The 27516-nt window shown below is 58.3% G+C and overlaps 3 protein-coding genes across 4 annotated transcripts in view; 2 read left to right on the top strand and 1 right to left on the bottom strand.

Annotated features, from left to right (window-relative positions):
- Window positions 1-1031: 1031 nt before the first annotated feature.
- Window positions 1032-17427, top strand: LOC106497449 (alpha-2-macroglobulin-like protein 1; the record flags this gene model as incomplete). Its single annotated transcript, XM_067311795.1, has 37 exons — window positions 1032-1276; window positions 1742-1931; window positions 2425-2587; window positions 2972-3024; window positions 3693-3713; window positions 3928-4081; window positions 4446-4530; window positions 4654-4789; window positions 5125-5239; window positions 5825-5934; window positions 6098-6262; window positions 6553-6783; window positions 7203-7266; window positions 7383-7528; window positions 7804-7953; window positions 8198-8413; window positions 9088-9181; window positions 9285-9311; window positions 9677-9797; window positions 9948-10173; window positions 10254-10380; window positions 10675-10796; window positions 11261-11312; window positions 11538-11612; window positions 11920-12096; window positions 12285-12366; window positions 12569-12725; window positions 12865-12939; window positions 13194-13350; window positions 13508-13725; window positions 13844-14059; window positions 14127-14251; window positions 14434-14524; window positions 14775-14843; window positions 15000-15102; window positions 15631-15672; window positions 17318-17427. Coding segments are annotated over 37 exons (4710 nt in total), but the record flags the coding sequence as incomplete, so codon positions are not given.
- On the bottom strand, window positions 16663-24967 carry FTSJ3 (FtsJ RNA 2'-O-methyltransferase 3). The gene is made up of 22 exons (XM_067312126.1): window positions 24877-24967; window positions 24536-24656; window positions 24344-24449; window positions 23716-23762; window positions 23410-23489; window positions 23058-23157; window positions 22690-22884; window positions 22479-22594; window positions 21515-21619; window positions 21230-21330; window positions 21068-21148; window positions 20828-20977; window positions 20342-20477; window positions 20027-20232; window positions 19780-19903; window positions 19586-19679; window positions 19236-19380; window positions 19035-19111; window positions 18756-18858; window positions 18423-18606; window positions 18228-18322; window positions 16663-17844 (listed from the first exon to the last, which is right to left on the bottom strand). Exons 2-22 carry the CDS (start codon window positions 24600-24602, stop codon window positions 17655-17657), a joined length of 2502 nt encoding a protein of 833 aa, XP_067168227.1. The 5' UTR covers window positions 24603-24656; window positions 24877-24967; the 3' UTR covers window positions 16663-17654.
- A 403-nt stretch (window positions 24968-25370) lies between these two features.
- The window catches only part of PSMC5 (proteasome 26S subunit, ATPase 5), a 142633-nt gene continuing 140487 nt past the window's right edge, over window positions 25371-27516 (top strand). The window contains exons 1-5 of one of the 2 annotated variants that reach the window (XM_067312143.1): window positions 25371-25478; window positions 25934-26005; window positions 26529-26598; window positions 27014-27111; window positions 27442-27498. In XM_067312143.1, coding sequence (XP_067168244.1) covers window positions 25440-25478; window positions 25934-26005; window positions 26529-26598; window positions 27014-27111; window positions 27442-27498 — 336 coding nt within the window. In that variant the 5' untranslated portion in view covers window positions 25371-25439. The remainder of the gene's footprint in view (window positions 25479-25933; window positions 26006-26528; window positions 26599-27013; window positions 27112-27441; window positions 27499-27516) is intronic. The other variant, XM_067312142.1, reaches the window with a different exon arrangement.

Below are 27516 nucleotides of genomic sequence, written 5' to 3'. Positions count from 1 at the left end.
GGGGCAGAGGCACCTGCTGCTGAATTGCTCTCTTCCCTGCCGTGCTGCCTAGGGCCCCCTCCACCTCCTTACCCATGCCCCAAAGTGCTCCGTGTGCTGTTGGCCTCTGTCACTTTGAACTGCCCCTGGGGACACAGAGAGGGGCACTGACTTGGCTCCACATCCTGTGGCTATGGGACAGGCTCAGGGTCAGTGTGTGCTCACTGCAAGCAGGTCCAAGGTCAAGCTGGGAAGTTATACATGGGTCTGGATCACTGGGGCGCATGGCCAGGCATGGGCACGGCTGCGATGCAGCAGGAGCCGTAGTTCAGGCAGGGGCCAAGCACTAGAGCTGCGGCTTAAACAGCACCCGTGGGAGAAGGGATCAGCCCCAGCTGTGCCGCCCTGCAGCGCTGTCTGGCTGCCTCTCCCTATGTCCCCAGCCCACAGCTGCACGGTCCCTTAGCCCCCGGAGTGGGAGCATGTGCTCCAGACCACTGACACTGTGTCACTGTCCTGGGGCTGCCTTGGCTTTCCTGGATGCCCACCGGGACGGAAAGAGGCAGCTCAGGCCAGGCCCCTGCTGGTGTCTGGCCCTCCAGCCCTGCACACAGAGGAAAGCGAGTGTTTGGAAGAACAAATGGTGCTGGCACAACAGCCTGACTCAGTCCTGCTCCTGTGCCCACAACTGATTTGACTGCAATGAAGGAAACTTGGCAAAAAGACAACCTGATACCTGAGACCAGCCCAAATAGCTACTGTCTGGCTAACTTTGAAATACCTGGAAACAAACCCTTCTGAGAAATTGTCACCAACTCACCTGCTGGTCCCATGCTATGCTGCCCACTTTCATTTCAGGAACTCCTCTCCCACTCCTTCCTGCCAGCATTTCCCAGTACCTTGGGTATTACAGCACCACTGTGTGTAGGAGGGTCCTGTCCCTATAGCTTTGAACCTCTATAGCCTACATGAACCTTTCCTCAAATTGCAAAAATCTGTCAGAGCCTTGAACCCAGGGAGCTGTGGGCAGACAGTAAACATTGCCCTGGTTATATCTCCTGGCCCCCACCACATACCTGTCACAACTCTTGTTTGCTTGCTGGATGGAAAGCAAATATCTCATTTCAGAGACTGCAACAGAGCAGAAGAAGCAGGTCCATAGCAGTCCAAAACCTGGAGAAGGAGACTGTAGTTGTCCCCAGCACCCATTTGCAGCTGGAGGCATGATGCCCTCAACAACTCTGCTGTGCCTGCTCCTTTACATCCTACATCTCACAGCTGGAACATCTGCAGAACCGTAAGCCCTCTCTACATCCGTCTATCCGAGGCTGGTGGGAGGGTGTTCAGTCTTGGCTCCCTGGCAGTGCACAGTGGATGATAATCCTTCCTGTGACTGTGCTTGCTGGCTGGGGTGGAAATGCTTGGGGTGGTGGGTTGTCCCTGCCCATGATGGTAGAGCACTTGGCACCTGGAGGCTGCTGGGGCTGGTGTCTCCAGGCTGGTTTGTTGTAGGTGTAACCTCACAGACAAGCTGATGTGTGAACAAAGCCTTTGCTTTGCTGAGCCAAGAAGTCAGTGTGATTCCAGAATCTGAGACGGGACTGGGTGAGGTGGACCTGTGTGCTGGCCCAGCACAGCCCATGCCCTCAGTTTTCTGTGCACCTGGGGGCTCTTTGATTCACAGGGGTGTGCTGTCCTGGGATGTCTCTTTGCTCAGGTGCTTCATCCCCACAGCCCTCACGTTGGCACTTCTCCTTTCCAGGCATTACGTGGTCACATCCCCAGCTGTGATCTACTACCCGCACACAGCGATGCTGTGGGTCCATCTCAGTGATGTCCATGAGTCTGTCTGGGTGACTGTCCAGCTGGAGAGACCAGATGTGATGAGTAACATCACCCTGTTGGAGAGGGAGGTCCAGGAGCCTCATCTATATTTGAACGTCACCTTCCCTGTGAGTCTCATCCCTGTGGCACAACCATAAGCCTTGTGGGGGGATGCCCTGGACATCATGCTGTCATCAAGCAAAGCAGTTGCCACCAGCATCCCTGAGCCTGGGGCTGCCTGACGTGGCACTCCTCATGCTGCTGTGCAATCCTACGGCTACGGAGCTGGAAGAGGATGGGAGCAGGTGTAATTTCCCCATCTTTTTGTAGAGTCTCATCCTTCATGCAGGCAAAACAGCCCCAAGCCCAGCCCAACTGTTCAGCAGCTGAAATGATCCCTGTTGGAAGGTGTCCATCTGGGTGAGGAGTGCTCCGGGTCACTTGGAGTGAGCAGATCCTGGGCGTGGCACATCCCTTGTTCTCGCCCCTCCTTGCTCCTGGTGCCTGGGGCAGCGCAGGTGTTTCTGCGGGACTGCGGGGCAGAGCCAGGCACCCCCGGCCACTCCCGCTGTAGCAGCTCTGCACCATGACAGCCTCTCTTCTGTCATTTCCCCTGGGTAGGCTCCAGCCCCCTCCAATGGGAAGGAAGAAATCGCAATCCTGCACGTTTCAGTCCAAGGCGATTCCCTGGAAGTCTCCAAGAAGAAGAAGGTGATGCTGAAAGCCCTGGAGCCTGGGATCTTGGTACAGACAGACAAGGCTGTCTACAAGCCTGGGCAGAGAGGTGAGGGGGCAGAATGGGGTGCCCCACGCCGGGGTCTGGCTGAAGGAACCAGTGGGAGAGAGGCATCCGCCTGTGCCACGGGCCACAGCACACCCGTGGGGAGCAGGAGGCCCAGCCTCGCTCCCACCCCACGTGAGCCACGCAGAAACAGGAGGGCTTACCCTCGGGTGTATTGGGACCCTCAGCAGAGATGCTGAGGGCTGGCTGGGCTCAGGGCAATGCCAAGACACCCTGGCAGCATGCAGCACGGGAGGCTGTGCCGCTTGGAGGGCAGTGTCCCACTTCAGGGCTCGGAGTGGGTTTCCATCAGCCTTCACCATTGGGAATCCCCTGCCAGTGGACACAGCCACCGCTCACTCCTGCATCCTCCTTTGCTCTTTCCAGTGAAATTTCGAATCGTCTGTTTGGATAAAGACTTCACTCCCAGTAACAACAAGGTGAGAGTAGAGTTGGGGAAGGGGGGAGGTGACAGGTCTCCCCTGCACTGCTTTCCAAGCCGTGAGAGAGGTGTGGGAGTCAGCTAGCACCATGCCCCTTGGGAATCCTGCCTCAGCCAGCTCTGCCTAGGTAGGTGCGTTTCCCAGGGGCAGGGACGGCTTGTATCATTCATGTAGGCTTCGGCAGTGTAAGGAAAGAGAAAACAGAATCGCATGTGTGACCTGGGACTGTACCCAGTTAAACTTCTGGTCAGGAACATCGCAATGGTGAGAGAGAAGCAGGAGAATTTCTATCAATATCTAGTGGGTTGCCAAACACCAGAGTTGCAGGCAGGTTCAGGCTCCGTCGCTCCCGAGCAGTCCTGCTCACTTGGCTCTCCGAAAATGCAGGAGGGTCCCCAATTAAATCGTTGCTGACTTGTTGCTAAGACACTAAGGGGGTGATGCCTCTCCACGCAGTGCTGGCAGCGCCATCGGCTCACTCTGGCTAGAGCCGTCCATACAGTCCACATCAGTCCCAAAGCGAACTGGAAGGTCGGAAGTACACAGCATCCCACAAATAATCTTCACTCTACCCACTCCATTGCCCCTGAGATGTCCCCACCTTGGTGAGACCCCTGGGCTGTGCTTTCAGTTTCTCCTCTGACCCTCTTCTGTTTGCCTTGCAGCTGCCCCTCGTGCTCCTGAAGGTCAGTCTGAGAGATGGAGGGAGGCAGGGCTCCTGGGAGGTGTGGGTTTGGAAAGGCAGCATGGAGGGCAGAGGAGAAATGTAATACGGCCATGGTCTGTTTTATTGCGGTCTGGGTGCTGCTGGGTCGCATGGTGCTGCCCTGCCCCAGGGGCACAGGGTCCCTCGAGGTGCCCTGGGAGTGAGGGGCTGACATGGTGTGTCCATGTGTGCAGGACCCCAGCAGGAACCGCATCGCACAGTGGCGAGATGTAAGCCCACAGCAGGGCATCGTGGACCTCTCCCTGCCTCTGTCTGCAGAGCCAGCCCTGGGCACGTACACCATCGAGGTGGGGAAGACGAGACACTTCTTCAGCGTGGAGGAATACGGTACGTGGGGAGCAGGGCCGGGAGGTGCCTGGCAGATGGGAACCGGATATCAGCATGGCACTGCGGGCAGCGTGTCCATGGTCCTTGTCAGGGGAAACGCATCTCAGGCTCTCCTGCAGTTCAGCTGCCACATGAGACCTCTTCCCTTGCGGGCCACGGGTTCACTGCTTTGTCCTTCCAGGTCCTGCTCCTGAGATGCAGCCAGTCTGCATTTGAGACTGTCCAAACTTCCCCAGGGAGAGCCCTTCGTCAGTGCTGTGGGATCCAAGGGGTGGCGGCGGTGCCTGTCCAGCTCTGGCCATGCAGGCACCGACGTCCTTGTGCTGGGAGTGACAACCCCTTCTCCCCTTTGCTTCTCCCTCAGTGCTGCCCAAGTTTGAGGTGACAATTGAGCTTCCCGTCGTGCTGCTGGAGACGGACAAGAAGTTCCAGGTGGATATTTGTGGCCGGTGAGTCTAAAACAGGCTGTGTCAGGAAGATAGAGGGGATGAAGGGATCTGACATGATGCGGCCCATCAGGCAGTGCTGCTCCTCACATACCTGGCACACCCTCACCACTCTCTGCTCCACAGGTACACCTACGGGAAGCCTGTCCAAGGGAAAGTCCAGGCCAGCTTGTGCCAGCCCTTGAGGCGACGCAGGAACTTCTACAAGGCTCATGGAGTCCCCCCACCACACATCACGAATTGCATCCAGGTTTCTGGGCAGGTGAGTGCAGCTGGGGAGTGTGGATGCTGCTGGCTGGGGGTCCTCAAGGTGCTTATCCCATCCTGTCTGGGGCATGGTGATGAGCTGAGCTCAGCATCAGCACCAGGACAAGGAGAGTCTCACAAGAGGCAATCAGTGCCAGAAGGTCTGCTGTGACCATGGATAGTCAAGGTCCTGGCTCACATCTCATCCTGGCACCATGATGGGAATCACAGTGCATCTCACTGCAGAGTCACCCTGCGAGTACCACCAGGACAAGCAAAATCAGAGACCTGAGGTGCCAGGGCAGCCCATATCCAGGACTGCTACTAACCTGGCTGATTCTCTTCCTCCAGACGGAGAAGAATGGCTGCTTTTCAACAGAGGTTTTGATGGCTGCCTTCAACCTGACCAACACCATGTATCAGAAGCGCTTGCAAGTCCAGGCCTCTCTGGTGGAGGAGGGGACAGGTAGGGTCAGTAGTGTCTTCCTGCGCAGGAATGAGCATAGTTACTAGTGCATATTTTTGCATTCATTGCTGCATGCACATGAATGCATATAAAGCACTGCTATGTTTTAAAGTACACATGTGAGGGAATGAGGCCCAGGTGGGAACGTAAGTCAGGTCTGCAAGACAATACTTTTAATTCAAAGTAGAGAAATGGTCAGGAAGCAAAAATGATTTGCCGGGATGCAACAACTCAGTTAACACTATGGCTAGCAATGACTCTAGTCCTTGTGAAACAAACAAGTCACTTCAATGACTCAATTCAATGGGTTTGGGGTAGAAAAAAACAGGAGATTCACAGAAAAAAAAGATTTCTGATCTTTGGTGGGGTGGGTCAGGGCTCCCATGTTTCCGTGAAGGGCAGGCACAGGACTTTGACTGACCGACCACTTGCAGGTGGTGCGAACTGTGGTCAGAGCTGCCAGCTGCAGAGAGAAAACTGAAATGTCCCCGGGCCATTCCTACACCCTGAAGGGAGATGTTGGCAGCAGCTAACCTGTGCCCTGTGTCCCAGCAACACCCTTAGCTCCCCTCTCCCTCTCTGCAGGGCTGGAGAAAAACACCACCAAGAGCTGTGAGATCTTGCCTGACGTCTTCACAGTGACCTTTGAAAACACTGATGATATCTACAGGCCTGGGATCCCTTACACTGGGACGGTAATGGGGATTCCCTGCACCATGCAGAGCTCAGCCCGCACCCTGCTACACCAGTCCCGCTCCCACACTGCATGCCGACCCCGCAGCCCTGCTCTCCCACCTCTGCCCTCTGCCACGCAGCTCCACCCCAGAGCTGGGCATCTCTCCTTCCCTCATGGTGCAGATGCTCCTGACGGGAGCCGATGGCTCTCCGCTGAAGGAGAAGCAGCTGCTGCTCATCGTTGCATCTGAAGGAAACAACACAAGACAGATCTTCCTGACAGACGAATCTGGGAGAGCCTCCTTTGAGCTGGACACCTCTGGCTGGACTCAGAGTGTCTCCCTGAGTGTAAGCGACCCATGTCTCAGCTCCTCAGGGGCCTTGCCCTGCATCCTCTGGTTGAATGGGGCTTGACACCTTTTCCAAACAGGCAGGACAACTCCTTGCATCGGTGGTGCCTGGTGCTCTGACCACCACCTCGTGGTCGGCTCTACGCTCTGCTGCTAACCTCATGGTTTTCCTTTTCCCCCGGTGGACGCAGCACTGAGGCAGTGGTGTGAGCTCAGCTGCTCCATCGGCTCATTGCTGTGGAGCTGTCTTCACCCTTCAGCACCCTGATTTCTACCTCCATCATTCAGGCTCAACTCAACGAGACAGATCATGACCAGGAGTATGATGGGTCAAAACTCAGCCACCAAAGTGCCTTCCTCTCCCTGAGACCCTTCTATTCAGAGAGCCAGAGCTTCCTGCGGATCCACAGGCTGGAAGAGGAGCTGCCCTGCAACCAGCCCCACCAGCTCCAAGTGGATTACATCCTTGCCAGGGAGGCCCTGGGGACTGAACTCCAGAGCGTGCACGTGGTCTTCCTGGTGAGCCCACACATGAAGGGCGGGCAGCAGGCATTAGGGAGAGCATGCGTGAGTTTGTGTGTGAAGGGCCATAGCCACACACACAAGTGCATGGTTGTGTCCCACTTGTGATTGCACTTTGTCCCCTTTGACCTGAGGACAAGACAGTGAGCAGTCTCTCCTGACTGGATTGAGGTGTTCAGCCCATGCTTTTCTGTCCCTTGCCTCCAAACAGCACAGTTAAGATGACTGAGGGACATACATCAGTCAGTAGAGGGGTCTGCTCGCACTATTGGACGTGCTTGCCAATAGAAGATGTTGTGGGGCTGGAAACCAGCAAAGGTCAAAAACCCTCCATAGACTCTAGCCCTTGGATCCATCGGGGTATTTTGCTTCCACACAAAGCAACGGTTTAGTCATTCCCACCTCCTCCTCTGCAGGTCATGGCCAAGGGAACCATTGCCATGGTCCTCAGGAAAGAGCTGCACTTGCCTGGGGAGGATGGTAGGTCTCAAGTCACGGACAGGCATGTGCAGGGCTCACCATGGCCCTGTTTGTGTGCAGAGGGCTCTGCTGTGTGCACCTTGGGCTGATTTACTTCCATGTTTCCCTTGGCCCAGGGCTGAGAGGCTCCTTCTCCCTGGAGCTGCCCGTCAGGCTGGAGCTGGCACCAACCGCCAAGGTGCTGTGCTACGCGGTGCTGCCCAACGGGGAGATGATTGCTGACAGCACGGAGCTCCACGTGGCCAAGTGCTTCCCCAACAAGGTGAGTGAAGGCTGTGGGAGATGGGAGAATTACCCTCCAGCCTATCCATAGCTGTGTGCCCAGGGCTCCTTCCTGCTCTGGAGGTACTGCAGCACCACAGTCTTTTTAACTTGTGCCCTGATCCCCAAGCCCCTGAGCCTGCATTTATCCATCTTGTGCAGCTCCAGGAGAGACCTCCATGCCCATGGCTTGGCTATTCTAGCTGGGACCAGCTCCTCTTTGGGAGGTGGCTCCCTCTCCTGCTCTTGCCACCTGGTATTCATGTCCCCCCTCAGGTGAAGCTGGTATTTTCAGAGATGAAGGCTCTGCCTGGCTCAGAGCTCCGCCTGGAGATGCAGGCCGCCCCTGGGTCCTTGTGCGCCGTCCGGGCTGTGGATCGGAGCGTGCTACTCTTAAAACCTGAGGCTGAGCTCAGCACGGACACAGTGAGTCGTGGCAGCTGCCCGGGGCGCTGTGGGGGCTTCACCTCCTTCTGCAGTGCCAGGAACCAGCTGTGGATGGGGGGGGAGGAATGACACTTGCTAGGGCCTCCCATATGGGGGCTCTGGGCTGTCCCCAAGTGAATGTTCAGCCCCTGACTGCCTGTGGCAGTCCTCCCAAGGGGCTTTAGCTAGTCGCCTGTAGACCCCAGGCTTGTTTTATGCCTAAAATGCCTGTGTTTATTCCTAGGTCTACAAAGTGGTCCCCAGATTTGAATATCCTGGAAGGATTCAAGACCCACCTTATTGTCCAAACTCTTACTGGAACTTCCTGCCAGAACCTATTGCTCCTTTCATTCCTTTTTCTACTAGGAGAAAGCAAAAGAGGTTTCCCCATCGAAGGAGGCATCTTTTGTCCCCATATTTTTCAAATTCCTTCAGGATGGAGTCCTATAAGTTGTTTCAGGTAGAGGTCCTGCCTACTTGTGCGTGGTTGTTCCTTTTCGGCCCAGGAGCTGGCTGTGATTTGCGCAGGCCCCTGGAAAGCAAGGCAACATCCCTTCAAAGCCACGGTCATGGCTGGTCCCCAGAGGATGCTTGTGGTGACCCACCTCCCTCCCTTGGGATTCCCCTCGGAAGCCCCATGATGCCCAAGGCAGGGACTGTGGGCAGACTTGTGGCGTACTCAGGGCTCTGGTGCCCTCCAGCAGCCTCCATGCCGGCTGTCTCTGCAGGGACATGGTGAGGTGTGTCTCCCGCAGAGGTTGCTGCATGGTGGAAGTTTATCTTTCCCCATACAACCTTGCAGGATATATGCAGGGCAGTCACCCACCACACTGCCTTTGTCCCCTCATGCTCCATCTGGTGATGGAGATACCTGCAGTGTTTCCCCATCAGGCATGAGCTCGTTCTTCCCATGAGTAAAGCAAACAGTAGCTGTGACACTGAGCTGTGTGGAGAAGCAGTCTGCTGGGGATATCTGTGCTGCTGTGGCATTGGTGGAGGCCTTTCCCCCTTCCTGCAGATCCAGGCTCTGCTACTTCTCCACTTGTTCTGCAGCCCAGTGACTAGTTATCATTTTGATAGGAATCTTCCTCCTTCAGGGTTTTGGAGATGGTTGACCTATTTTCTTTTTCACAGGCTGCAGCACTGAAAATTTTCACCAATGCGAAGATCAGGAGTGTGTGCAAAGAGAGGTACAAGACGTCCGTATTCAGCACCTTGGGTCCCAGAGGTCAGCACACCTGCCCTGGCTTGCTCGTTCTGCTGAAGACGGCCTGAGAGTCAGGAGAGGAGAGATAGGAGCTGGTTCCTGATCCTGGCACAAAGGCTGTCAGGCCACAATTTTCCCATGCCTTCAGGGGGTCTTGGAGCCATCCCAAAAATTCACTTGGCATCAGAGAAGCAGAGACTGGGCCACAGGTCCTCCCATTCTCAACAGGGTGGTGGGAAAGGCTGTCTCACACAGCTTTGCCTTATGGAACCACTGGATGTTTCCCATGCTGGTTAGAACTGCTCAGGTGTCAGTTCTTAACAGAGGAGGATTTTGACTACTCTCAGGCTGCCTGCAGCCAAGGTCCAGCCTTAGACTCCCCAGAAAAGGAGCAGAGATGCAGAGAGATCCACTGGCACCCCACACTCATGTCCCTGCTCACCCAGGAGCAGATCCTAAATCCTCCTCTGCTTTCTCTAGGGAGCATGAGACCTATAGCGAACTTTATGCGGAAAGACATACGAGAAGACATGGTAGAAACGAACTATGTGCTAGAATTGCCCCTGATCCAGGAAGAGTCACCGGCACCGCGGACATATTTCCCAGAGACGTGGCTGTGGGACCTGGTCCCTGTGGGGTGAGTGAAGATGTTCCCTTCAGGGCTGGTCCCCAGACAAGTGCTCCTCATGTATGAGACAAGGCCAGGCCAGCTCCTTCTCTCCAAAGGGCTAGCATGGGCAGGATGGCATTGGTGCATTTGTGATGCTCTTGTGCCACCCTGCTGCAGCGAGGGAGGCTCTGCGGAGGTGCCGGTCATGGTGCCCGACACCATCACGGAGTGGAAAGCCGGGATGTTCTGCACGGCAGGCCTGGGCTTTGGGCTCTCCCCCACCATCACCCTCACTGCCTTCAAGCCATTCTTCGTGGAGCTGGCGCTGCCCTACGCTGTGATTCGCGACGAAGCCTTCACGCTCAAGGCCACCGTCTTCAACTACCTGCAGCAGTGCCTGCGGGTGAGCGGGGCTGGGCCAGCAGGGCTGGGGCTGGTGGGGGCCAGCGGGGACTGATGGGGGCTTTGGCCACGGTCTGGCAGGTGCGGGTGACGCTGGCGGAGTCGATGCAGCTGGAGGTGTCGGCGAGCGCGGAGGGGACGTATAGCGGCTGCGTGTGCGCGGATGAAGCAAGGACGTTCCAGTGGGGCGTGAGAGCGACCAGCCTGGGTATGGGACGCTGGGGCCCCATTGGGACCCAGTTGTCCTGCTGCTTGGGAACCCTCTCAGAGGATGGGGTGGGCAGGGAGGATGAGGGAAGAAGTAATGAGATCTTGGAAATGCAGCTCCGCTCCACTTTTACCTTCCCCATTTCCTTCCCACCTTCACCCATCTCCCAGCAATACTCCTTTCCCTGATCCCCTCCATCCCCACCCAGGCAGCCCCTGGGCTATGCCAACCTGGGGGGCTGTGGTGCAGACTGGGGGGCTCCGTCAGGACTAGGTGCCCTGTGTGCGTCCGCAGGGGAGGTGAATGTCACTGTCAGCACAGAGGCCCTGCACTCTGAAGAGCTCTGCGGCAATGAGGATCCCGTGGTGCCTGCCCAGGGGCGCGTGGACACCGTGATAAAGCCTTTGCTGGTGCAGGTCAGCCAGGCCAGGTCTGCTTTGGCCGTGGAGCCAAGGGGTAACAGGAGCCTGGTGGTTCTGTCAGGGGCTGAGGCTACTCCGAGTATTGTCCCCTGCCACTGCAATGTCACCGTTCATGATGCTGACACCTCTCTGCTTCGCGCTGCCCTGGCCCAGTGAGGCCAGGGAGCATTGTGGAGGAGAAAGAGGGTGATGGGTTTGTGGACAGGGATGCATCTAAGCAGGACAGGGGGTGTGAGGGGACTGGAGGGAGTGGAGAGAGCAGGGCAGAGCAGCATGAAGCCCTGAGGTGTGCTGGGCTCTTAGCAGCCCTCGGGGAGCAGTGGAAGCACCGCTACAGGGCCCTGGGAGCAGGGCAGCGCCTGGCACCCAAGTGCAGGCTGCAGGCATGGCCCTGGGTGGCAGGGGGACATTGGCTGGTCCCTCCTCCTGACCAGCTCTCTGATGCTGCTTTCCCACAGCCCGGAGGAATCTTGGAGGAGAAGGTGTCCAGCTCCCTGCTCTGCCAGGAAGGTAGGACTGGCCAGTGGTGTCTGGCACTGCTGTGGGCGCCCTACAGCAGCTGCAAGGGCCACCAGGGCAGGGTTCTTAGGTGCTCTCAGCCGAGACGTCCCATCCTCATCCTTGAGCACATGGAGGAGGGGAGGGATGGAGCAGGGCAGTGGCAGGCGATGGTCCCGTGGGTCAGGCCTGGAGGAGCTGGTCATTCCCAGTTGTCGTTTCCCTCTGTTCCTGCAGCCTCTGAAGAAATCTCCCTGGAGATTCCTGAAAACATCTTGGCAGGTTCCCAGCGAGCCCAAGTCACCGTGATGGGTAAGGAACTGGCAGAGGCCTGGGGGTTGTTTGGGGCAGGAAGGCTGGAGAGCTGCTTGGGTGCCCTAATACCTCTGAGGAGGGACAAGGCAGATTCCTGGGGCAGGGGGATGCCAGTGCCCATGGGGGATCCCTTGGTGTCAGCAGTGCTCTGGCCTGACCTCCCAGCACTCTGGATCCCCCATGGTCCACCCTTGGCAAGGGTTGGGAATGCCCAGATCAGAGATGGGATGGGATATGGGACACAGGGCAGGGGGAGGAAGGAGTGGTGCAGCTGGTGATGGTGCCCCCACTTTCCTTGGGACAGGCGACATCCTAGGCAACGCTCTACAGAACCTAGACCATCTCCTGGCCATGCCCTACGGCTGTGGAGAGCAGAACATGGTCCGCTTCGCTCCCAACATCTACATCCAGCAGTACCTGGAGAAGAGTGGACAGCTGCGCCCAGATATCCGGGCCAAGGCTCAGGGCTTCCTGCAGAGCGGTGAGAGTCCTTGGCCCCTCTCCTCACCCTGGAGTCACTTAGAAAGCCCTGTCCTACCCTGCCTTACTGGCAAGGGCCACCATTGCCCCACATCTTCCTCCCTGTTTTCTAAATGCTCCACGGGGTGGGTCTGGTTTCCAGGCTCATAACCATCACATAAAGACTTGTCTCTCATCTCCTCCCCACAGGGTACCAGCGAGAGCTCCTCTACAAGCACAATGATGGCTCTTACAGCGCCTTTGGGAAGAATGATCCCGAAGGCAATACCTGGTGAGGGGCTGCACGGCACAGCCATCACCTGGGCAAGGGGCTTTTCTGGCCAGCCATGCCTCAACCGCTGGCACATCCCTTCAGGGACCAGCCTTGACAGGGTTTTTCCTGCCCTCACAGCTCTGCCTGGGCCTCAAATGTACCCCAGATCCATGCTCTTCCCCTGGGCTTCCACCCCTTCTGACCTCTCACTCATTCACAGGCTGACAGCTTTTGTCCTCAAGTCCTTTGGCCAGGCCAGAGCCTACATAGCCGTTGATGAGCAGCACATCAAGGACGCGCTGGGCTGGCTGCAGAAGCAGCAGCAGGACACGGGCTGCTTCCAGAGTGTGGGAAAGCTCTTCAACAACGCTTTGCAGGTGGGCCGGGTGTGGACACGCAGTCCTTGCCTGGGACCAGCTCCTGGGAACCTGGTGGGGATGTGGACGGAGACAGGAATGAATCCCTGCGTCAGTGGCACAGCCTGGTTGGACCCATCTCTTGCTGTTCCTCTCGCAGGGTGGCATCTCCGATGAGCTCTCGCTGTCAGCTTACGTCACAGCAGCGCTGCTGGAGCTGGGCCTGGCCCCCACGGTGAGGACAACCTGGGTCTTCCCTGGCAGTCGGTGGGATGGGGATGGGCATGGGGACAGCCCCGTACCAAGGTCTACCCATGTAGATCTGTGCAGGGAGGCTGCTCCCAGACAGACCCAGGTGTAACCAGCCTCAATGGGCAGAAGAAGTCCCGATATGGGCTACCAGGGCCTCCAAGCGATGACCATGTGCATGGGCTGACCCCTGATAATGATTCTGCTTGGTGTCCCTTGGTGTCCCCTGTCCCATGCCAGGACCCCATGGTCAGCAGGGCCCTTCAGTGCCTGGAGGCATCGAGAACGGATGACCTCTACACACAGGCGCTGCTAGCCTACGTCTTCGGGCTGGCAGGGATCACAGGGCAGTGGCAAGCCCTGCTGCAGAGCCTGGCCCAGCATGGGGTCAGCACAGGTACCACTAGGGAAGGGGCAGGGCAGGGCTGGAAGGGCAGTTCCTGCCCCAGGCAATACTCTTCTCTGCCCTGAGCCATCCTGTGCCAACACCAGTCTTGTGGTGTTGAGTCCACACCTGGGGCTGTGGGGCTGCCCTCCATCTCCTTCTCTTCTAGAGGGGCAGCTCTACTGGCAGAGGAAAGTCAAGGCTCTGCCCAGCTCGCAGTCCCCCTGGGCAGCAGCCGCGTCAGCAGAAGTGGAGATGACTGCCTACATCCTCCTGGCCTTCCTGTCCCAGCCCCACGTGTCCTCTGACCACTTGGCAACTGCCTCCTCCATCGTCCGCTGGCTCAGCAAGCAGCAAAACCCTTACGGAGGCTTTGCCTCCACGCAGGTACTGGTGCTGGGGTCCCAGCGAGGCCAAAGCGATGTGGCTGCTCTGGAGATACTCCTGTGTCTTGCGGCAGCCTGCAATTTGGGGTGATGCTGACTCAGTGCCTCTCCTTCCCCAGGACACTGTGGTGGCCCTGCAAGCCCTGGCCAAATATGCCACCCTAACGCACAGTGGCAACGGGGACTTGGCGGTGACGGTGAAGTCAGCGACGGGCGCCGCACAGGAGTTCATCCTGGAGAACAGCAACCGGCTGGTGGTGCAGCAAGCGGCCCTGCACGAGCTGCCTGGGCAGTACGTGGTGCAGGCACATGGGCAGGGCTGCGCCCTGGTGCAGGTGGGTACAGCCCCAGTCCCCGCGCTGCCCCCAGCTCTCTGCCTCTAACCCTCCTGTGTTTCCCCAGGTGACTCTGCGCTACAACGTGCCTCCCCCTCCGAGCACAGGCACCTTGGAGCTGCGCGTGGAGACGGAGCCCAAGGAGTGCACCGGCGATGCCAGCACCCGCTTCAGCCTCATCCTCCGGGCACGGTATGCAGCAGGGCTGCATCCCCAAAGCCCCTTTGCCCACAGTGACAGCGCACAGGGAGGCCAGCGGATCCCAGTGCTGGCAGGGGTGTGGGAGCAGCCGGAGGGCGTGTGGTCCCTGCAGGTAAGGGAGACAGGAAGGCAACCCCCAACCCTGTCCCCAATCTGGGGCTCTGCCCTTGCAGGTACACCGGGGAACGTCCTGCCACTAACATGGCTGTCATTGAGGCCAAGCTACCATCTGGCTACATCCCCGATAAGGACTCCATGACGGAGGTGAGAGCCCCTGGCTGTCTTGGGTATCCTCTCCCAGCGCTTCTCCAGGGCCAAGGCAGGCTGCTGCAGCACCCTCCATCTGCCCCACCTGGGCACTGGGTGCTCGCTCTCCCCTCCAAGCACGGAACAAGCCCTTGCCAGGGCGGAGGGCCACCCATGGGGGAATGCACGGCCCTGGCTGTGGGAAGCCCCCAGTAGCTGGTAGAGCAGTCCCTCCACAGACTGAGCCGTTTGCCCCCTGTGCCCCCAGGTGAAGAAGCAGAAACTGGTGAAGAGGGTGGAGGTGCAGACTGACCAGGTGACACTTTACCTGGACCAGGTGAGATGAGAGGATGGGGACGGGACCAGGACCCCAGCCCACTGCAGGAAGCTGGGGAGCAGGGCTGGAGCGTGGGGACATTTCCCCACCATTTCCAGCTGAGAGGGCTGAAGCAGCCAGATGTAGTTACACTTCACCCTCGGGATCCCTCCACAGCTGACAAAGGAGGAGGAGACCTTCGTTTTCTCCGTGATGCAGGACTTCCCCGTGAGCAACCTCCAGCCGGCCACTGTGAGACTATACGACTACTATGAGACAGGTGAGCCCTGCCGGGGACTTGCCCTCTTGGGGTGCCAGGAAAGGTCTGGCCCCACTGCTACCCCTCACTCCCCCAACAGTCAAAGCCTGCACCACTGCAGCCCCAGCACCACACAGCAGCTCTGGTGCCTCAAAGGCAGCCTTAGGACCTGATGGAGACTTGCCAGATGCCCCAGCAGGACCATGGGGACAGAGCAGCAGGCCTTACCCCTATGCTCATGCTCCCAGGCACAGTTCATTAGCCCAGTATCAGCTCCACAGCTCTTGGTGATGTCTTGAAGCCCAGGAAAGGCTCAGGGAGGCAGCAAGGAGAGGAAAGGCTCCACAAGCAGGGTATGGAGAGGGGGAGGCATGAGGCCATACTGACCCTGCCCTGCATGGGAGTTGGTGCTGAGATTGGGCCCCATTTGGGTTATCGGTTAATACTGATGAGCTTTGGCTCATTAATGGGAGCAAGCCCAGGGGCCAGCTCACTGTGAGCCCACAGGAGAGCACTGGGCCCTGACAAACATGGTCCTTCTCATTGCAGGTGACCGCACAGATGCTGCATACCGTGCTCCTTGTGGCTCAGGTAGGGGTCAAGCCCAGGCAGGGCAGAGGGGCCAGCCCCATCATCAGGACCCCCAAACAGGGATCTGCCATCCCCAAAGGGGCAGCCCAGGCTGTGCTGACCCCCTGGACCCAAGAGAACGAGGGCAGCGAGCAGGGATGGTGCAGCCAAGCCATGAGGGGAATCCCTGGCTAGATCCATGGGGATCTGCTGGCCAGAGGTCAGGCTGCAGAGAGCTGGGGGTGCAAAGAAGTGCTTTGCTCCCTTTGAGGCAGGCGCTGAGACAGGCTGGGCTCAGACCCTAAGCAGATTTGGCCTCCCTCTTTGCCCTCCTGTGGAGCTCCTCTCCATGGGTTTGGGGTCACGCAACAACCCACCATGCAGGCACATGCAGAGGAAACATCATGGGGAGTGGCACATGGGCCTTGGGAAGGGGCAACAGGGAAACAAGGAGGGAACGGGATATAGAGTTCCCCAGGATGGCTTTGGAGGGGCAGGAGCAGCCAGGCACAAAGCCAAGGGTGGCTGGGGGGTGGCAGAGGGGCTGCTCTTCTCTCCCAGGACACCTTTTTCAATTTTGAAGAGGCAGAAGCCCAGAAGAAGGAAAATTTCTAGCGAAGCCTGACCCTGGCAGCTGGTCCTTCCCGTTTGCCCTCGATTCCCTCAGCAGTGCTAGCCCCCAACGACCGGGACGGCCGACGGTCTCTGCTCCCACCCTGGCCACGGCATAGTCCCTCCATGCGGGCAGAAAGCATCTCAGAAACGCTCACAGCACTGCCAGCAGCTGGCACAGCATGACAGGGCTCACTCCAGACCCAGCCACTTCTCCCCTAGTAGCAGCCAGGGATGCGATCCCATCAACATGCATTTGACTAGGCCCTGCTAGCTCAGCGATGGGTGGTGGGCAATGGAAGCAAGCCCTAGCCTCACCAGTGGGGAGGAGCAGCTCAGGTCACCCTGTCCTGGGCCTGAATAAATAAGTTTACTTAACTGCATCTTTTTTTGCTGTCTTTCTTTTCCTATAATTGTTGCATCCCGCACATGGAGAGGTGGCAGGGGTCTTCTCTGCAGCTGGCCGGGGGGGCTGAGGTGCCTGATGTGGACTGTTTCCTGGGGGAAGCAGGGCAGATTTCACAGTGCTTGTGGGCTCCTGGGGTCAGCCTGCTGCAGAGCAGGTTGGCCTGCGCCCAGCTTCTCTGTCAGTGATAAAATGAGGTGGACCGAGGCAGTTTGGCTCCCTTAGGCATTAATAGAGAGCTACAGGGCTGCCCCAGATACCCATGGGTCCTCCCTGTGCCTGACAAACAGCGCACAATTTGGGAAGGGATGTGGCAGCTCCTGAGCAGCCCCTCTGAAGTCGATGACAGCGCGGGCCCCTCACCTTGCCAAGACGCAGGACACATCCTGGGGCATCCTCAGATCAGGGTTTAATTCTGTTGCAAAGGAGGAGCAGTTCTGTGCAGAGCAGACCGTTTGGGACCGACACCTGTCTGCCTCAGAGCTTAGCACCAGCAGCCCCACACAGTCCTGGGTGTGCAGTGGCTCTGGGGACCTGCCTGTCGCCAGGACTTGGGTGATAAATATGGCCCCAGGAGCGATCTGCTCAGAGCCATGACCCCTCCTGGGACAGTGAGGGCTGGCGTGGGTGCTCGCTCTACCTCTGCAGCCCAAGATTCTCCCAGCAATGTGGCCAAGCTGGGGAGCCAGCACGACTGCAGGGACCAGGAGATGCCGCCATCCAGCGAGCACTTGAAGGGGGTTGATGCCCAGAGCTGAGGCCAAATTAACCTTCCTTGCGTGTCGGCACTACCAAGGGCAGGAGGCAACGTCAAGGCACTGAGGAATAGGAGCGCGTTGCTAACTCACTGCCCCATCTCCAGAGAGAATGGCAGGCTGCTCCTGGGGCCGCAGTCGGATCAGTGTCTGGTGGAAGGAGGGCAGGAGCCAGCCCTGCCCAGCACCCCCTAGTCAAGTCCCTCACGGGGAACAGAGTCCATCCCACATCATTTACGGTGCTTTTTCTTCTGGTCTTTGCGTTTCTGAGCCCTCACATCCTTCTTCAGGCGGCTGTCAACAACCTTGAACTGGCCCTTGACCCCTGGGGGACGACGCACCCGGGGTCCTACGCCCTTCTTAGCCACCAAGTAGGTGACCTGCCGTTTCTCCTTGCCCAGTCCGGCCTTCTTGTAGATGCTGCAGGAAGAGCGGGACAAGTGAGAACTGAAACCCCAGCCCAGTCAGCAGCCCAGACATAGCAGGATTGCTCTAGGAGCTTGGCATCAGCACATATCCAAAGGCCAATACTGGGTCCCAGGCTCCACAGGGCAGCTATACCCCAAGATGGGGCTCCCCAGGACAAGTACGCAACTCCTCCCAGCTCTTGCTTGCTCTCCTGCTGTGTTGTCCTGCTCCCTCCATCTTCCCAACCCTCAGCCTACCCTCAGATCCAGCCCAGCTCTCCCTGGCCCTGCTGGGTTACACCCACGAGCTGCTCCCACACTGCGGCCACGGGGACAGGGCCTTGCCATCCAGGCCAGCACAACCCAAAGCATCCGGATCCCGGCTTCACCACTCACCGCCGCAGCTGGGCCACTTTCTCCCGCTCTGAGATATCCACTGTGCTCACCACGGCCTCTGCTTTCTTCTTCATCTGCTCCATCTTCTTCAGCATCTGCAGGGAGAGCAAAGGTCAGAGGCAAACAAAATTGGGCGGACAGAGTACCTGGGATGGTGGGGATGGTGTGCCTGTCCAGAACCACAGCCCAACTCACCCGCCGCTTCTTGCGGGCCTTGGCCTCTGCCACCTTCTTGATAGGACGGGCATTGATTTGGCGCCAGCGCTGCCGATACTCTTCCACTGTCTGCCGGTCTAGGGGTATCTGCTTGCGCCGGTGCTGCTTCTCCTCCTCTGTGAACCACTCAGGCAGTTCCCCCTCATCCTCATTGAAGGAATATCTGGGGGACAAACAGATAGGCTGTAAGTGGGTCACGGGGTCCCTGCCAGCTCCCTGCCCCACACCAATACATCTGCCACCCCCACTGCCTGTCCTGTCAGGGGACCAACCACATGCTGTTCCCCCTACAGCAACCACAGCTGCAAGTACCTGTTGAAGGAGTCGTCAATCAGGTCCCGTCTGGCCTTTTTAGAGGTGGCGATGACTGAGCCGAGTGCCAGGCCCTCTGCATCCAGGACACGGGCTTTCCTCACTGCGGCACACAGATGTATTAAAGCTTAGCCTGTCTGCAAGCAGCCTCAGACCCAGAGGGCCAGCAGACACTCTCCTTCCCAGCCCAGACACACATGGCCTGCTCCTGCTTCCTGTCCCCAAAGAGGGACTCGTGGTGTCACCTGACACACGGGCCCAGACTGCAGCCCCGCTCACCTGGGTCTTCAATGGGCACCACTTCGAAGCCATCTGACTCGTCTCGGGCTCGCTTCTTCCCCACCGGTGTTGGTGGCCTGCAGGGAGAAGAGGAGAGCTGTCAGGACTGGGGTGGGGGCAGGCTTGGATCCCCCTGTTCCCCCTTCTCCTGGGCTGTGGAGCAGGATAGAGCATCCAGATTGCCCCTCTCCCACCCCTCACCTCTCCTCATCACTGCTGCTGTCATCATCACTGCTCTCCTCATCCTGTGCTTCACCAGCATCTGGTCTCATGTCCACTGCGGTCTTGGGCTTGGTCACTGCTCCGTCCTGAGGAACCTTCTTCTGCCCTTTCCCTTTCACCTTGCCTACAGAACAGGAGCCATTGGGTGAGAGAGGGTTGAGGCAGACCCCATAACTTAACCTCTCCTCCAGAGACAGGGCTCGTTAATGCTACAGTAATGCAGGCTCGTTAACTGTACAATGTTATAGGCTGGAAAGGATCTCTGGAGATCTCCAGCTCCACACCAGCTCCCCACAGAGGTCCCCCAGCAATGTAGCCCCCACACTGACCTGTCCGAGACTCCCTCTGTCTCTCAGCCAGCATCTGTGACTGTCCCAGTTCCAGGTCTTCATCCGCATCATCCTCGATACCAGAGAAGGCATCCTGCGAATGGAGGACAGCATATCAGGGGATGTAGGGTAGAGTTAGGGAGGAGATGTTGAGGCCAAAGCTGTCCCATCGGTTCCAGGCCATGCGGACTCACCTTCCCAAACCACAAACTAGTCTGCCGTTCCTCGAGCACTGACTTCTCCTCCAGGGGCACCAGAAGGGGATTTTCCTCTTCCTCCCCTGCCTCCTCTTCCTCCTCCTCCTCCTTGAAGGTCACCCTTTGACAGACAGCAGCAGGATCAGTGCCCACAGCCAGGACAGGGTGTGCCTCCCCTTCCCCAAGTCCACAGAGCTGCTCCAAAGGGAACCCCTACCCCAGGACAGCCTCTCATGGCCCTCACCTCTTTGCACCCTGTTCTCTCCTTTCCCGCTCCAGCTGGCGCTGACGTGCCTCTATCTCAACCAGCTCCTCTGGGTCCAGATCGCTGGCCAGGGATACATCATCCGCTTCGTCCCGCTCTGAGAGACAAATGTCATCGTCCCCAGGCCCCATCTCCAGGAGGGCGTCTGCTGATGCCATGTCCCCCCGGGCCACCTCATTCAGCAGCTGCAATATGAGTGAAACAGTAGTCACGAGCACCAAGTCCACCTCCTAACTGCCTGCCAACATCCCAGTCCCGCCAGTGGCTCTGGGAACCTTCCCACTGTCCACGTACCTGGGTCTTGCGGATAGTCTGGAGGGAGAACATGCTGGTGTCACCCTCATCAGCAATGGAGACACCGGGGAGGTCCATCTTCAACTCCACACGCTCACGCTGCTTCCGCTGCTCCTTCAGGATCTTCTTTTTCTTCCTGGAGGAGGAGGCGAAGAAATGAGGCCACACTGGGCTCCCACATCCCAGTGTCTCAATCCACTGCCACATTGCTGCCAAACCTCCCCCAGGACCAAAGGGCCCAACAGCACCATCATCCCACTGTGAAGGGTCCCCAGCCTTGGGGCAAAGAGACCCTACAACAGCTGGGAACAGCTGCTTCACCTGCTTGGAGGAGCAGATGGCCCCAAAGACCCAAAACCCAGAGCCACTACCCCCTCTCCGCAGGGGATAGACCCTGACATTACCACCCCATCCCCACAGCTGGAGCCTTGCTATGCTATGCTAACATGATGTTCCCCTGGCTCTCCTCATCTGAGTTGTTTTCACCTCTTTAACTCTGCCAGCTCCTTGGCCTTCATCTCCGCCAATGCCAGCTCTACCTCCTCCTCTTCTTCTTTCGCCACCTCATCAGCCGTGGCTCTTGGTGACATCTTCTTCTCCTCCTCCTGGCCTTCCTCCTCTTCGCCGGAGCTTAGGCTGCCAAAAAGAAGCAGCTCAGAGCGTCTTTTCTGGTGGCAGCCCCAACCAACCACAGCGGTGCCTTGGGGCAGCCCTGGTTTCTCCTACCTGATATCTAGCTCCTTTGCCTGCTCTTTCAGCTTTTTGGCCAGGAAACGCCGTAGCTTTGTCCTCCAGTTCAGCAGAGCCCTGTGCAGGGAGGCAGCCAGTTACAGACACCCGCCTAGACCCAAGCGTGACACCCTGTCCCAGTCCCAGTCTCCCCAGTACCTGAGCTCCTTGCGTCCCAGCACGCGGATATCCTTGCAGCACTGACGCACCTCCTCCGTGGTGGCACTGTGATTCTCCAGCTCGCCATCCCCTAGCGTGATCTGGACGCAGCAGAGAAAAAGGGCTGCCACTCCCAAGCCCCAGCCCCTGCCCTGCCTCCACTCCCTCTGCAGGAGCAGGGCTGGGAACCACCACTGGGGCAGCTGGCTGCCCTCTTTCACTGCTCTGTGCTCCTGAGGACCAGGCTCCAGGGCCACCAAGGTTCCTCTGGCCTCAGACACTCACCTCATTAGCCTTGGAGAGGAAGTCCACGGGGTTGGGAGCCTTGAGGAAGTCCATCAGGGTGAAGCGGCGGTACAGGGTTGTGTCACCATCTGCGTAGCCTTCTGCCTACAGGAGAAGGGAGCCTTGAGAGCCAGGCAGCTTCAGCCACCCCCAAAAGTCAAAGCATTTCACATAATTTGTAACTAGCTGCAGCATCCACCTAAAAGTGCCCAGGTGACACAGGGACAAGAGCAGGTTACCAGGCCCTACAACCTGCTGAGTAACAAGCCCTGCTCCAGGATGTCTCCTCCAGCCTCAGCCTAACCTCAGAAAGGAGACGGCGATACAGGCTTGTGAAGCTCCACTCCCAGTTGAAGCTGTATGACACAGCCGTTGGTGTCCTGTGCCCCAAAAACATCTCACAGAGACATAAGCCCCATGGCCAACTATTGCAAGGAGAATGCAATACTGATCTATCCCCACCCACCCAGCCAGCCTCAGGGCTTGTTCACAACTCCCCCATCACCACCTTCAACACCTGTGAACCTCCCCATTACCAGCTCTTCCAACCTCTGGTATCCTGGGATCTCTCGTTTTCCTGGACAGCTTTCCTGATTAAATATCTTTACCCACCATCCCCAGCCCCTTTCATGCATGTCTGGCTTTGCTGCCCAGCAAAGCAAGTAGGCCAGCTGCCCAGCACACTTCTCTCTCCTGCAGCTTTTCAGCTGCTCGTGAGCTCCCAGAAACCATCTCCTCCTGCTCCTCACAGACTTGGTCTAACTGCTGCCCCGACAAAAGCTCTCCCTGCCCATCTGTTCCATGAGGAAGTTGAGCCTCGGAAGGCAGGTGGCTCCCCAGGACAAGGAGAGTAGGGAAAAGGGCTCCACAGGGCCAGACCTTCTCTCAGGCTGTGGCTGTTCTCTTGAGTCAGCTCTTTGCTAAGGGACACTTAGTCCAACCCAGGAGCACACCATTCTCATACCTTTGGCTTCTTCTTGCTGAGCAGCTCAGTCACAGACTTGGTCTGAACCTCGACCTCCTTGAAGGCATATTTTGGGTCAAAGAACTTGCTGTCAATTTTATCTGGAGCCTGATAACCTGTGATGGGGGAATCGGAGATATCAGCAGGTTTCTCCCTGCCCTGTCCCAGTGCCCCAAGCTGCCAACAGCTGCAAGTCCCCCTGGCCGCTCACCCTGGCACACCACGAAGATCTCAGCGGACTCATTGCGAGAGGCTTGGGGCTTGGTGGCCTGGACCTTGCGGAAGAACTGCTGGAAGATCCAGAGGAGAGGCTGATAGTCCCGGGAGCGAAAAACTTTGGTGATAAACCAGCCGCCTTTGCAGAGGAATTCGCAGGCCAGTTTTAGGGCCATGAGAGTCAGGTTGGCTGAAGTGGGAGAAAGCAGCAGTCAACAGAGTTGTCACCTCCCCATCACCTGGCTCCCTGTCCCACAACATGTGCCAACATCCACTGTGCCCTGCTGGGGCATGAGACAGACCCACCCTCGCAAGCCCCCTGCAACTGCTCCAGGCCACGCTGCAGTCCCGCGAGGGCCCTACCTTGGGAGTAAGCATCGTGCACCCAGCTGGCCCCCACGTTGGGTGCTCCATCGTTCAGCACCACGTCCACCTTCCATGTCTGCAGCTCCTTGCGCAGGGCCTGAGGGCCAGAAGCACACGTTAGTCCTGCTAACACTTGTTGCTCTGCACGAGCCGGCAGGAGGCATCACCAGTCCCCAAAAGCCCATGTTTCCACCTGCCTGCCAACCCAGACACTCAGTTCAGCCCCCTGCTCTGGTCCTACCCCCAAATGAGCCCTGACTAAACAGGTGGCGTGACCCCCAGCCCAGGTAGACCTGCTGAGTCCCAAACTGACACATGACACTTGGTGGGGCAGCGGGGAAGTTTTTACCTGGCGGCACTTCTCAGTAGTGATGTCCTCCTGCAGCGTCACCACGTTGGGAATGGGTTTGATAGGGACCAAATCCACTCCTGATATAAGGAAGAGATGTCAATACCGCGGTTTCTCCCCCTCAACCCGGGTTCCAGCTTGTCCCAGTCTGGATTCGCAGCTTATTCCCTCCATATACCAGGGCCCTCAAAGCACCCTGTCCCTCGGTCACAGCCAAGGACTGCAGTGGAGGTCCCTGCCCCCAGTCTCCCCTAGGACATCCTTGCCCACCTCTGCTCCAGCTCAGTGCAGGGTCCCACCACTCACCAATGATCAAGCTGGAAACAGGCATGAATTTGGAAGCCACCTGTAACCTGCAGAGAGCAGAAAGGGTCAAAGTTACAGCAGGATCTCATGAGAGCCCCCAACCTTGAATTGTGCTGCCTGAGTCACAGGCACCCTTGAGTCAGGAACAGGTTAGATACCCAGACAGAATAACTTGGATAGCCCCATCTTGCCATGTAGGGGAGCCACAAAGATTTGGGGCTACTGGACTAACAGCACACACAAATGAAACGATCACTAAAGAGTACTTCAGTCTGCATCACTTATACACAGCCCAGACACTGAGTCTCCAGCAAGCAGATGCCTGTTGGCTTATGGTTCAGATCCCTCAGCAGCAGGGAGCATTTTAGCACCTTCAACAAGAAGCAACCACGTTTCTCATCAATTCCCCCAAAGCAACAGGGTATCTGGGGCCGGTGGAGTAAACAGAACCTGGCTGCACCTTGTGCAAACCAGCTTCCAAATGGGAGCCAAGCGAGTGTGTTCCTCTGTGCTCCGACTGGTCTGGCCCATCCACGCACCTCCGGGAGGGAGGCCCATGGGGCAGCCAGGCCTGGCGCAGGGCAGCTGGAGACAGCAGGCTGTGGCTTGGGGCCCCAGTGACACTCACCACCCACCGGGGGCCGCACATAGGTCCAGCAGCGCCCGGGCCTTCTGCAAGAACTGGAACTTCCTATTGAGCTGGAGAAGTTTGAAGGAGGAGCGGGAACGAAAGCCTGTGGGAGGAAGAGTGAGGGGTTACAGATAACTGGGATTTACGGGTTTCCCCCTCTCCCTCCGGCAGCACTCGGGCCCCACTTACCTGTCTCCTTAGCCAGGTGGTAGAACTTGTCCCGACGGCTCTTGCCCACTTTGCTCTTCTTGCCCATGGTGGCGTTGGGCTGGGATCCCGGTGGGAGCTGCGGTCAGCTCTGCACACGGAGCTGCGGGGAAGCCAACGGGGTGAGCTCAGGGCGGCGGGGCCGGGAGGGACGACCCGGTGTCCCTCCACTGCCGCCGGTGTCCGTCGGTCCTGGGGTTCCCACACCGCTCCCTGGCATACCCCGGCCCAGTGTCCCTCCAGCCCTGGCCCCAGTGTCCCCCTCTCCACGGGGCCTGCCCCGACCCCGGCGTCTCTCAGAGTCCCGGGCCTCATCGACCTACCTCGGCCTCGGGGTCCCTTCGCCGCCCCGGTGTCCCCGCGGCCTGCCCCGGCTCCGCTCACCGCCGCGCTCCCGCGTGCGCGCCCCGCTGCCTCGGGCTGCCACCCGCGAGGTGACTGGCTTCCGCTTCCGGTCGCCCTTCGCCACCATCTTAGGAGTGTTATCTCAGTAATAAATCCCCGACGCGGGCGGCAAGTCGGGTCGCCGCGCGCGGAGAAATGGAGGAGAGGGAACAGATCTTATAGGAGGCGCGTTTTTGGCCTACTTACAGCCCTCCGATGTTTCGTGACGCGGAAAAAATAACGCTTGACCTTACCAAGATGGCGACAAAGTCAGGTGGAACCTGAGGGGGCCATTTCTGCGCACGCGCGCTCTCACCCTCCCAGCTAGCGTTCTAGTGCGCATGCGCTGTCGCATCCTTTGGGAGTTGGAACATGTTTGTTTGTTACGGTGCTGTTGTTGGGGGGAGGAAGTGACGCCAGCGCGCTCCTCGCGCGGGGGGCGGGCAGCGGAAGGGACGCCGCAGCCATCTTTAGTGAAGGCAGCGGCGGTGCCGGTGTCTCGATGCCGGCGGAGAAGATGGCGGTGGACGGGCCGGAGCAGGTGAGGCTGGAGCCGGGTCGGGTTTAGGGGCTGTTGGCAGCCGCGGGGTGCCCGGGCCGCGCCGTTCTGCCGTGCTGAGAGCGGGCCGAGGCCGGGGCCTGGCGGGCGCCGTGACTCGGCGGGTCTCGCCTCAGCCTTGACGCGGAGGGTGGGGGCCGACCGGGGCCTGGGGCAGCCAAGGAGGTGGGGGGAGGCGGCGGGTCCAAGGGTCCGGGGCGTACGGGAGGGGATGGAGACCCCGGGGGTTGGCGTTGGAGACAGGCCCGGGGAGGTGTGTGGGAGAACCGGGGTCCGACCCGCGGGACAGGCCCGGGGAGGTAGGAGGGACCAGGGGAAATGGGGGCCCCAGGGCTGCTGGGGGCTGGGCCGGGGGTGGAGGTGGCTTGCGGGGCCCAGGGGGACCCGGGAGGCCGGTAGGGCCAGGTCCCCTCCCACTGAGTCCTGTTCTCTCGCAGATGGAGATGGACGATGGGAAAGGTGGCACGGGGCTCCGGCAGTACTACCTGTCCAAGATCGAGGAGCTGCAGGTGAGCCATCTCCAGCTGTGCTGATGGCACCCACCCGGCCTGCTCTGGGAAGGCATCGCTGTGGTTCCAGCCAAGGATGCACATCTCCCTCTACAGACTTGTCCTCAGTCTAAGGCCATCTGCAGTGCTTTGTAGCCCTTTCTCTGCTGCGGTGCCCTGTTCTGGGGTGCAAGAAGGAGGCGCTTCTCAGGGTGGTGTCTACAGTCAGGGCCATCAGTCCAGTCTTTGGGTGATATGGATATACAAGATGTGTCTCTGTCCTACTCGGTGTCATTGCTGCTGTACGTGTATGAGATATTGCCTCGTCCTTGGCAATGGAGCCTGGCTGGTCACATCCTGTTTGGAAAGGCTGTGCTATACTAGGTGCCAGTCCCAGAATGAAAGCTGCTCCCTGCTGTTCTGCTGCAGCTCAGCTAGTGACTGTTGCACGCACTTGGCGTGCAGTTGGTTTGAACGCTGTTTGGGATGCTGAATTCTCAGCTAAGTGTGTGTGTGTTTTGTTTTTTGGTTTTTTTTTACACAGCTCATCGTGAATGAGAAGAGCCAGAACCTGCGGCGTTTGCAAGCGCAAAGAAACGAGTTGAATGCCAAAGGTACAGTTCTTCTCATCTTTCTCACCCCGATCTCCTGCAGCAATCTGGCCACTCCTAGCTGCTGGGCTGATGGCTCGTGACCCAGCTGTGGGCCAGCATGGCTAGTGCTGTTGTTGGAAGGGTCTAGCTCCTGCCAGATGGAGAGATGTGCTCCGAGTTTCATAAGTCCTCTAGATGTTTTGCTTTTAGGGTGTTTTTTTTTGTTATTGTAGTTAAGGAAAGGTGGGCAGCCTTGGTTCCAGCTGAGGCCCTTTTTTGAGCAGGAGTCTGCACTGGTCCCCAAGATGTCCCAGAAGGGCTGTGTGGGGTGTGTGTGCCATCTCCATCAGGGGCAGGGTGTCTTCTCGCTGCGCTGGAAGCTGATGCCTGTGGCTGGGCAGAACGGTAGTGCTGATGTCTCCCTCCCTCTTCGCAGTGCGCCTGCTGCGGGAAGAGCTGCAGTTGCTGCAGGAGCAGGGCTCCTACGTGGGGGAGGTGGTGAGAGCCATGGACAAGAAGAAAGTGCTCGTCAAGGTACAGAGCTGGGGTGAGCGGGTTGGGGTAGGACAGACTCTTTCCTCGTTCCTGCACAAGGAGAGGGACGGGGGGACAGATGTGACAGCACAAGTTCTGGGAGGGATGTAACAAGGAAGAAACATCAAGCGAGAGCTGTTTCTCTAGAGGAGCGCCTTGTAGCAGCTCTCCTGGGCCCAAACCTTCCCCAAGCAGGTGGGAAGCATTTCTTGGTGGCTGAACTGTCTGTCTGCTCCTTCCCCCTCTAAGAAACCAGTATGGATATTAGACACATGACTGGCGACTTTTCAGATAGAGAAATAACTCATGGTGGCAACTGCTGTGTTCCAGGTGCACCCGGAAGGGAAGTTTGTGGTGGATGTCGACAAGAACATCGACATTAATGATGTGAGTGTGGGGATGTCC

The sequence above is a fragment of the Apteryx mantelli genome, chromosome 28 (genome assembly GCF_036417845.1).
Source record: "Apteryx mantelli isolate bAptMan1 chromosome 28, bAptMan1.hap1, whole genome shotgun sequence".
Taxonomy (NCBI): Eukaryota; Metazoa; Chordata; class Aves; order Apterygiformes; family Apterygidae; genus Apteryx; species Apteryx mantelli.
The sequence above is the reverse complement of the archived record's forward strand: the minus strand, read 5'-3'. Positions and strand labels throughout refer to the sequence as shown.

Excerpts from the sequence above, each read along its gene's own strand:
- FTSJ3 (XM_067312126.1), bottom strand. The coding sequence starts at position 24,602 with ATGGGCAAGAAGAGCAAAGTGGGCAAGAGCCGTCGGGACAAGTTCTAC. Across the intron at positions 21,331-21,514 it reads TCCTCTCCAAGGCTAATGAG|ATCACGCTAGGGGATGGCGA; the intron begins GTGAGTGTCTGA and ends TGCTGCGTCCAG. Across the intron at positions 20,978-21,067 it reads GCAAAGGAGCTAGATATCAG|CCTAAGCTCCGGCGAAGAGG; the intron begins GTAGGAGAAACC and ends TCTTTTTGGCAG.